Raw genomic sequence first — 10,663 nt, 5'->3', positions numbered from 1 at the left:
TAGTGGGCACACAGTAATCAACCCTCTTGTTCCTTGGCTGACAGCCTGTGAGTGGTGTTACGGTTTCCCGCACTGCATCGGTGACTGTATACGAGTAACTTCATTTTCTCCTTGCATCTGGGAGTGTGACTGTTCTCTTTGTTATTTAATGGTGATTCTTCCCTGAGGAGGGTTACCTGTGGAAAGGTCTCTACTCCGTTCATCACTCCGCACATCCATTTCTCCTTTTCACCTGTACATTCCCCCCCTTTCAATTCGAGTGACCACGTGATCCCTGGGTCCAGAAACCTCTCGATCCACCGCGGATCCGGATCCGAGCAGCCCTGCTGCTGAAACAGGGGCGGTATATATGTATATATTGGAGACCCCCCCTATGAGACAATAAAGTATCAGGAGTAGCTCTTCCTTTATCTCAAACAAATAAAAGATTACATCATGGTCACTCATTTATATAAGACTATATAAACTTTTAGTTTCACATTCCTGAACTTCACTTAAAGAAACTGAAACTATACAAGTCCTTATCTAAAGTAAACAGAGGTCTCTGCTGCATTACACCAGGGGAAACACAGCACAGGCTCTTACACGAATACAAAATGGGGTGTAGATTTAACAAAATGGATTCTGCTCTCATTCAAGCAATACACAAATGGAAGAATAAAGTGTACAGCTTGGCTATAAAAAAAATAAATTTCTGGCCAGCAAAAATGAAAAAAATTGTGTTAACGGATGAATAGTTGTAAATGATCCATTATAAAAAGTACAAACTGTAATGACAAAATTAACTCTTTATTAACAGATAGTAAAAGTCTATTAATATTAACTAAAACAGACATTCAATTCATGACTATGGCTTCACTCCTGTGTGAATTCTCTCATGTGAAATAAGATTTGATTTCCGAACAAAATATTTCCCACATTCTGAACATGAATATGGCTTCTCTCCTGTGTGAATTCTCTCATGTTTAACAAGATCTGATTTCTGTGCAAAAGATTTCCCACATTCTGAACATGAATATGACTTCTCTCCTGTGTGAATTCTGTCATGTATAATGAGATGTGATTTCCGAACAAAACATTTCCCACATTCTGAACATGAATATGGCTTCTCTCCTGTGTGAATTCTCTCATGTTGAACAAGCTCTGATTTCTGTGCAAAACATTTCCCACATTCTGAACATGAATATGGCTTCTCTCCTGTGTGAATTCTCTCATGTTGAACAAGCTCTGATTTCTGTGCAAAACATTTCCCACATTCTGAACATGAATATGGCTTCTCTCCTGTGTGATTTCTCTCATGTTTAACAAGATTTGATTTCAAAGCAAAACATTTCTCACATTCTGAACATGAATATGGCTTCACTCCTGTGTGAAATCTCTCATGTGTAATGAGAGCTGATTTCTGAGCAAAACATTTCTCACATTCTGAACATGAATATGGCTTCTCTCCTGTGTGAATTCTTTCATGTGTAATGAGAGCTAATTTCTGAGCAAAACATTTCTCACATTCTGAACATGAATATGGCTTCGCTCCTGTGTGAATTCTCTCATGTGTAATGAGAGCTAATTTCTGAGCAAAACATTTCTCACATTCTGAACATGAATATGGCTTCTCTCCTGTGTGAATTCTCGCATGTTTAGCAAGATTTGATTTCAAAGCAAAACATTTCTCACATTCTGAACATGAATATGGCTTCACTCCTGTGTGAAATCTCTCATGTGTAATGAGAGCTGATTTCTGAGCAAAACATTTCTCACATTCTGAACATGAATATGGCTTCTCTCCTGTGTGAATTCTTTCATGTGTAATGAGAGCTAATTTCTGAGCAAAACATTTCTCACATTCTGAACATGAATATGGCTTCGCTCCTGTGTGAATTCTCTCATGTGTAATGAGAGCTAATTTCTGAGCAAAACATTTCTCACATTCTGAACATGAATATGGCTTCTCTCCTGTGTGAATTCTCGCATGTTTAACAAGATTTGATTTCAAAGCAAAACATTTCCCACATTCTGAACATGAATATGGTTTCACTCCTGTGTGAATTCTCTCATGTATAACGAGATGTGATTTCCGAACAAAACATTTCCCACATTCTGAACATGAATATGGCTTCTCTCCTGTGTGAATTCTCTCATGTTTAACAAGATCTGATTTCGAAGCAAAACATTTCCCACATTCTGAACATGAATATGACTTCTCTCCTGTGTGAATTCTCTCATGTGTAAGGAGATCTGATTTCCGAACAAAACATTTCCCACATTCTGAACATGAATATGGCTTCTCTCCTGTGTGAATTCTCTCATGTTTAACAAGAGCTGATTTCTGTGCAAAACATTTCTCACATTCTGAACATGAATATGGCTTCTCTCCTGTGTGAATTCTCACATGTGTAACAAGATTTGATTTCAAAGCAAAACATTTCCCACATTCTGAACATGAATATGGCTTCACTCCTGTGTGAATTCTCGCATGTTTAACAAGATATGATTGGTCAGCAAAACATTTCTCACATTCTGAACATGAATATGGCTTCACTCCTGTGTGAATTCTCGCATGTGTAACAAGATGTGATTTCAGACCAAAACATTTCCCACATTCTGCACATGAATATGGCTTCTCTCCTGTGTGAATTCTCTCATGTCTAATAAGATGTGATTTCAGACCAAAACATTTCCCACATTCTGAACATGAATATGGCTTTTCTCCTGTGTGATTTCTCTCATGTGTAATGAGAGCTAATTTCTGAGCAAAACATTTCTCACATTCTGAACATGAATATGGCTTCTCTCCTGTGTGAATTCTCGCATGTTTAACAAGATTTGATTTCAAAGCAAAACATTTCCCACATTCTGAACATGAATATAGCTTCACTCCTGTGTGAATTCTCGCATGTTTAACAAGATATGATTGGTCAGCAAAACATTTATCACATTCTGAACATGAATATGACTTCACTCCTTTGTGACTTTCCCTTGCCTTAGCATTCTGTGTTGAACTCCTGGTACCGTCATCTGCCATAAAGAAAATTGAAGTTATAAGCTTTTAATAATATAACCTCAAAACATACTCATAGACACACATAAATCCATACAAATTCCAAAGTGTGTAGTGTTCTACTTTAAAAGGCCTATGTGACAGAAAATACCCAAAATGACATTTTAAAAACTGCACCCTTCAAAGTGCTCAAAACGATATTCAATTATTATTATTATTATTTATTTATAGAGCACCATTAATTCCATGGTGCTGTACATGAGAAGGGGGTTACATACAAAATACGTATACAAGTTACAGTAGACAGACTAGTACAGAGGGAAGAGGGCCCTACCCTTGCGGGCTTACATTCTATAGGATTATGGGGAGGAGACAATAGGTGGGGTGTAGGTCAGGCGGCGGCTCCGCACGGTGGTCGGGCGGCAGCTCCGCACGGTGGTCGGGCGGCAGCTCCGCACGGTGGTCGGGCGGCAGCGAGTTCATTGTAGATTGTAGGCATTTCTGAACAGGTGCGTTTTCAGGTTCCGTTTGAAGTTTGCAAGGGTAGGGGATAGTCTGACGTGTTGAGGCAGCGAGTTCCAGGAGACTGGGGATGCTCGGGAGAAGTCTCGGAGTCGGTTGCGTGAGGAGCGAATGAGAGAGGAGGAGAGGAGGAGATCTTGGGAAGACCGGAGGTGACGTGTTGGAGTGTAGTGGGAGAGTAGTTCGGAGATGTACGGAGGGGAAAGATTATGCACAGCTTTGTAGGTCAGTGTTAGAAGTTTGAATTGGATACGGTGGAAGATTGGAAGCCAGTGGAGGGACATGCAGAGGGGAGAAGCGGGGTGGTATTGAGGAGAGAGGTGGATAAGTCGGGCAGCAGAGTTAAGGATGGACTGGAGAGGGGCGAGCGTGTTGGCAGGGAGGCCACAGAGGAGGATGTTACAGTAGTCGAGGCGGGAGATTATGAGGGCATGCACTAGCATTTTAGTAGATTGCAAATTGAGGAAAGGGCGGATTCTGGAAATATTTTTGAGTTGAAGACGGCAGGAGGTGGTGAGGGACTGGATGTGTGGTATGAAGGATAAGGCAGAGTCAAAGGTCACTCCGAGGCAGCGAACTTTGGGTACTGGCGAGAGCGTGGTGTTATTTATTGTAATAGATAGATCAGGTGGAGAGTGTAGGTGAGATGGAGGAAAGATGATCAGTTCAGTTTTGGCCACATTGAGCTTTAGGAAGCGAGAGGAGAAGAAGGAGGATATAGCAGATAGACATTTCGGGATTTTGGACAGCAGAGATGTGGCATCTGGGCCAGAGAGGTAGATCTGGGTGTCGTCGGCATATAGGTGGTATTGGAAGCCATGGGACTTTATGAGTTGTCCCAGGCCAAATGTGTATATAGAGAAAAGTAATGGTCCCAGGACAGAGCCTTGAGGGACGCCAACAGAGAGAGGACGGGATGAAGAGGTTGTGTGAGAGTGGGAGACACTGAAAGTGCGATTTGAGAGGTATGAAGAGATCCAAGAGAGGGCAAGATCTCTGACACCAAGGGAAGAGAGGGTCTGTAATAGGAGGGAGTGGTCAACGGTATCGAAGGCTGAGGACAGGTCTAGGAGTAGGAGTATAGAGAAGTGCTTGTTCGCTTTGGCAGTAAGCAAGTCATTTGTGATTTTAGTCAGTGCAGTTTCGGTAGAGTGATGTGGACGGAAGCCGGACTGTAGGTTGTCAAAGAGAGCGTTAGAGGAGAGGTGGGAGGAAAGTTCAGCATGGACATGCTGTTCCAGGAGTTTTGAGGCAAGTGGGAGTAGTGATATGGGGCGATAGCTGGTAGTAGAGGTTGGATCGAGTGAAGGTTTCTTTAGGATAGGTGTGACTGTTGCATGTTTAAAGGCAGAGGGGAAGGTTCCAGTCGTTAAAGATAGGTTGAAGAGGTGGGTTAAGGCTGGAGTAAGGATGGTGGTGAGGTTGGGAAGGAGGTGGGATGGCATGGGGTCAAGTGCGCAGGTGGTGAGGTGCGCTTTTGAGAGAAGACGTGCAAGCTCTCCAAAAGCATATCCAGTGCCACTCAATAGTATAAGGATACTTTGGCATTGCATTACTGCTGTAGAAATATTAGAAAAAAGGGATTAATACATAGGTAATGAGAAACACACTGCGACCTATGTGCGACCTCGAAAGATCGCACTTGCGATCTAGAATTTCACATCGCTAATGAGATTGCTAGAGATGTCGCAGTGTGTAAAGTACCCTTAAAATGACATAGGCATTGCATTACTGCTTTAGAGATATTTGCAAAGTGATATTCTTAGTTTATGTATTGACCAATCCATGTGAGCCCGATAACATTGACAAGCACCTGACCAAGCACTCCACCCTATAGCCAGGGTGTGTCCACCATCTTATTTAGCCAGGAACCAGACATGCAGATTTTTAATCACACATAGAGGCATTTAAGGTTAGGTTCCCAATATAATATCACCTTGTCGAGATTATCCGGCTCACATTGGTTGGCCAATACATAAGCTAAGAATCTCTCTTTGCAAATATCTCTGAAGCAGTAATGCAATGCCTATGTCTTTTTACTCATTTTTCACATTAGCTATGTATTTATCCCTTTTTTTGTAATATTCCTACAGCAGTAATGCAATGCCAAAGTACACTTTAAATGCATCACAGAAATTAAAAAAATGTGGAAGGAAAAAAATAAACATTTTAAATTTTTCCCACAAAAGTGTTGCTTTAACCACAAATTTTCATTTTCCCAAGGGTAAGATGAGAAAATGGACCATATAATTCTGTTGTGCAATTTCTCGTGTGTACGCCAATACCCCAGGACTTGGAAGGGAAGGAGCAACATTTGATTATTGGAGAACAAAATTGGCTGAAATAGAGGATGCCATGTCATGTTTGTAAAGCCCTTGATGTGCCTAAACAGTGGAAACACCCCACAAATTATCTCATTTTATAATCTACACCACTGAAGGAATGTATCTAGAGGTGTGGAGATCATAGGAGTACCCTTATATAGGGCAAAGGGTCTTTAGCAGACCCCCAGCTATTATGGCGACCCATATGCACCCAATGATAAATGTTACTGGGGGTGTTGGATATGTGGAACGTTGTACCCCATAGGCTGCGAGCTGCGAATGCTGCTGTCAAAGATCAAAAAGTTAACAGCAGTGGGTGAAGCTTACCTCCACTGAATAACTCAGACATCTTCTGCTGGCAATAATGGAGACTCAGCTTCTGAGCCCACAAGAAGCAATAGGATGTAATAATATGTTACATATCGAGAAGGAGTTAAAGAAAACCTGGCCGCTACAAAAACACTATTTACCTGCAGATATAGAGGTAATCTGAGTACCTGGCATTTAAATGATATCTATCTGGTTTATTAGAACAGTGTGTGACGCTAGTCACTGCACGGACAAGCCGTGAGGCAGGGTTATCAAATGTTCTGGGGTCAAATACAAAGAGAGCATGCCGTGAACTAAGGGGAAAGACAAAGGCGTAGTCAGCTCTGGGGTCAGAATATCAGGAGGATAGCAGATATGGGCAAATGGATAGTCAGAGGAGGTCCAAAGTCTGGCAGCTATAGATCAGAACACAGCATAGATAACCGAGGCCCACATTCGCAGAGACGCGGTGGCGACGGACTCTGTTCACAAGCAACCTGAAATTAGTTGCTCAGCTTCAGCTGAGTGTTTTACACTGTTTTCCTGTCCTGTGGACTGGTTTGTGGCTCCTTGAGACTCAGGGGGCTAATTTCTATTCAGCTGTCTTCTCCCTATTTAAGGTTTGAGATATTACTTGTTACTGCAGATGATACCTTCAGTTTATGCTCCTGTGATTCCGGTTTTTGTGGCGATCCTTTGTGGGGTTTGCATCTCCACTCCCGGTGGAGGGGAGAGGGGGTGTTAGATCAGGGTTTTGGACAGGAGTTAGTGTTACGCTGGCAGTCCAGACCTGGATACCATCAAGCCTACCCCTGGGATAAAGGACAGCACAAAGTGCCTAGTCTGAGGGCCTGTTGCTGTAGCAACAATATTCTCACTTTTAGGCCCGTTTCACACGTCAGTGAAAAACACTGACATTTTTCATTGGCGTGTAAAACACGCACATGTCCCTCCGTGTGCCGTGAATCACGGCACACGTGGGTTGTCTAAGTGCAATCCGGGCTCCGTTCTCCGTGGCCCGTGATTGCACTCAGTAATCATCTCACCTGTGCCCGCTCCCGCTCTCCATGGTGCTGATCGCTCCCGCGGTGCAGCATCCGGCTGGTGCTGACCCCCGCAGCAGCTGCTTCCGGGTCGGCTGTGTCGTGCATAATGAATATGCGTGACAATAATGAGCCGGCTCAGAAGCAGCAAGCTGCACGGGCTGCAGAGGACATCGCTGGACGCCGGGTGAGTTAAAATGATTTTTATTTTAAAAGCACGTTTTTTTCTGGCACGTGTTTCACGGACCACACCACTGCGTGGTCCGTGGAACATCAGTGATGCCAGAAAAAAATGGACATGTCTCTGTGCGACAATCACGGACACGCGGGTACTCCGCACGGAGACACGTGCAGTGAAAAATCACTGATGTGTGAGCAGACCCATTGATTAGAATGGGTCTGCGTATGTCAGTGATTCTGGTACGTTTAAAAAAAAAGCACAAACGTACCAGAATCACTGACGTGTGAAAGAGGCCTAAGGCTATGTGGCCATGATCCAGCGACACGGCGTCTAGTACACAGTGCCAGCCTTCCTGCAGCTGCCCATGCCCACGATTTGGGTTCAGGCTGCTGTGGAGCTCTATGCTACCTGCAGAGAACACTCTCGTCTCCGCAGCATAAATTGACATGCTGAGGCTCGGGAAGCCACGCCACCGGTCAGTTTATGCTGCGGAGAAAAGAAACACAGTGGGCATGGGATCTCCAAAAATCCTTCCACTGTGCTTCTACTGCACAACGCAGCGTTATGGACGCAGGGAAAACACTCAGCGCCCATAACGCTGCAAACCCTGATTGTGGGCACACAGCCTAAAAAGCGTCAATGGATAAATGGATGTCAAATATATATAACGTCCCACCCCCGCCTGCATATTCTAAGCTGGCACCTTTAGTACCTTTCATGTGGCACCAAAGGGTGCCTAGCTTAGTATTTATCCAAAAAAAAAATGAAAAAAATGGCGTGGGGTCCCCCCTATTTTTGATAGCCAGTCAGGGTAAAGCAGACAGCTGTAGCCTGCAAACCACAGCTGACAGCTTCACCTTGGCTGGTGATCAATTTGGAGGGCTCCCCAGGCTTTTTTTTTTATTTATAAATAAAGAATTAAAAAAAAAAATAACGTGGGGTCCCCCCAAATTAGATCACCAGCCAAGGTGAAGCTGACAGCTGGGGTCTGGTATTCTCAGGGTGGGAAGAGCCATGGTTATTGGACTCTTCCCAGCCTAAAAATAGCAGGCCGCAGCCGCCCCAGAAGTGGCGCATCCATTAGATGCGCCAATCCTGGCGCTTCGCCCCAACTCATCCCGCGCCCTGGTGCGTTGGCAAACGGGGTAATAAATGGGGTTGATACCAGATGTGTAATGTCACCTGGCATCAAGCCCAGCAATTAGTGATGTCACGGTGTCTATCAGATACCAGACATAACTAATTGACAGTAAACAAAAGCAAAAAAAGGACAAAAAAAATTTTATTAGAAAAAACACTCCCCAAATCATTCCCTTGTTCTCCAATTTAATCAAAAAATTTGAAAAAAATGGGTCCGCAGAAATCCATTTGGACGTCCCACGTCGCCTCTGGACCTTCTAGAATATGGGGGCACGTTCAGGGAACGTATCCCCCATTTTCTAGGAGGGCAGACCCTCCATTTGAGGAGAGTGGGTGCCAAAAATCTGCACCCACTCTCCCCGGGTCACAGCTGCAGAGTGCGAGCAGCCACCACAGCTCACACTGAACACAGTGCTGGCTGTCAGCTGCTCTGCACGTGACCGGCCAGCGTGCACTGTGAAGGAGGAGGGGGCCGCGGGGGATCAGCGCTGCGACCGGACAGGTAAGGGGGAACACCGGGGGAATAGGGGGTGACCTGGCAGGGCCTGGGGGGCATTTTTCTGTCGCATGTCTCAAGGCACATGCGACAGAAACAGAGGAGCAGGGCGGCCGGTGCGTTACTGTGCGCACGGCCATGTTGGATTTTCGGGAGGGGGGGTCGGGGCGGGCACTTTGGCGACACCGGGGGCTTTCCAGGACTTTGCCAGGAAGTGAGGTCAACAGGAAACCTCTTGACCTCACTTCCAGGTAAATGCCTGCGTTCTGGCATGCCGACAAAGCCCGCGGACCGCAACAAAAAAGCAGCTCACTGCGGTGTAGCTGCGTTCTGACCCCACATCATTGATTCAATGGGGGAGTGAACGCAGCCACACCGCACAAAAGAAGTGACATGCTGCTTTTCTTTCCGCACCGATTTTTGGCATCCAAAACGCTGCGTTTAGAAACGCAGCATGTGCACTGATTTTTCGGCTTTCTCATACAGTTTGCTGGGAAAGCTGAACGCAAGCAATTTGCCACTGAAACGCTGCGGTTCTAAACGCAGCGTTTCCGCGGTAAAAAACGCAACGTGTGCACACAGCCTAAGTGTTACTGTTTCCCGCACTGCATCAGTGACTGTATACGAGCGGCAGCAGGGAAAATGTAACTTTATTTTCTCTTTGCAGCTGGGAATGTGACTGTTCTCCTTGTTATTTAATGGTGACTCTTCACTGAGGAGGGTTACCTGTGGAAAGGTCTCTACTCCGTTCATCACTCCGCACATCCATTCCTCCTTTTTCCATTGTGTCTGCAGCGTTCTGCATATCTTTTCCCTGAATTTCAAAGCTGTAAAATAAATAATGTAAAAGTCACGGACAGAAGGAAAAGTCATGTGGAAGGTTCTAGATGGACGCTTCTGCTACCAGAGCCGTATGGCACCTGAGACCAATCCATGCATGGCCTCTACGCCTCCTATATCGCCCGTGCTGCCCCAGAGTCAGTTCAGCAGGGATAGAAGCAGACGTGGCAGGATCCACTTAGTGTGGTACATTATGACATTGGGATTTCCTTCATTGTTTTGTCTTCACAATTTGGACGCCCTAATGCTTATTTTTCCGTCATTTGAGAATTGGTTTAGTCAACAATGTTGTATTTTTGAAAGCTTTCTTTTTGAGGTACATTAGTTTTATTCAATTTTTTTTTCTTTAAAGTTGTCCGACATAAGCACAAACATTTTTTGTAAGCTATTCTGTGCTGTATTGTCATATAAGGCTACATGCGCACTCCCGTTTTTTCTGAACACAAACTGCAACCAAAACTGCACCTTGTCAGAGTGAGCCTGGAAATGTCCCAAAAACGCTTGTAATGTAGGTGCGTTTTTAGTGCGTTTTTAGTCATTGCGTTTTTTTTTAAGGAGAAACGAAATATGATAGGAAAGGATAATAGATAGATAGCTAGAATACATGATAAATAGTAAAAAATAGAAAGAATAGCTAGATGGATAGATAATAAGAACATATAGATTAGATAAGAAAGAACAGAAAGAATACATAGAAAGAAATAATAGAATAGCTTGATAGAGGGATAGCCAGCTTGGTTATCTGTTTGTTTGTTTAGTTTTGTTTTGGGGGGGGGGTAAAAAAAAAAAAAAAATAACATGGGATCCCCC

At 44.2% G+C, this 10,663-nt stretch overlaps 1 protein-coding gene across 1 annotated transcript; it reads right to left on the bottom strand.

The window, feature by feature from the left end:
- Window positions 1-840: 840 nt before the first annotated feature.
- On the bottom strand, window positions 841-9,835 carry LOC142260443 (uncharacterized). The gene is made up of 2 exons (XM_075331919.1): window positions 9,740-9,835; window positions 841-3,015 (listed from the first exon to the last, which is right to left on the bottom strand). The coding sequence occupies exons 1-2, from the start codon at window positions 9,816-9,818 to the stop codon at window positions 848-850; spliced, it is 2,247 nt and encodes a 748-aa protein (XP_075188034.1). The 5' UTR covers window positions 9,819-9,835; the 3' UTR covers window positions 841-847.
- Window positions 9,836-10,663: the final 828 nt, after the last annotated feature.

The sequence above is a fragment of the Anomaloglossus baeobatrachus genome, unplaced genomic scaffold, assembly GCF_048569485.1.
Source record: "Anomaloglossus baeobatrachus isolate aAnoBae1 unplaced genomic scaffold, aAnoBae1.hap1 Scaffold_106, whole genome shotgun sequence".
Taxonomy (NCBI): Eukaryota; Metazoa; Chordata; class Amphibia; order Anura; family Aromobatidae; genus Anomaloglossus; species Anomaloglossus baeobatrachus.
The sequence above is the reverse complement of the archived record's forward strand: the minus strand, read 5'-3'. Positions and strand labels throughout refer to the sequence as shown.

Excerpts from the sequence above, each read along its gene's own strand:
- LOC142260443 (XM_075331919.1), bottom strand. The coding sequence starts at position 9,818 with ATGCAGAACGCTGCAGACACAATGGAAAAAGGAGGAATGGATGTGCGG. Across the intron at positions 3,016-9,739 it reads GAGTAGAGACCTTTCCACAG|ATGACGGTACCAGGAGTTCA; the intron begins GTAACCCTCCTC and ends TCTTTATGGCAG.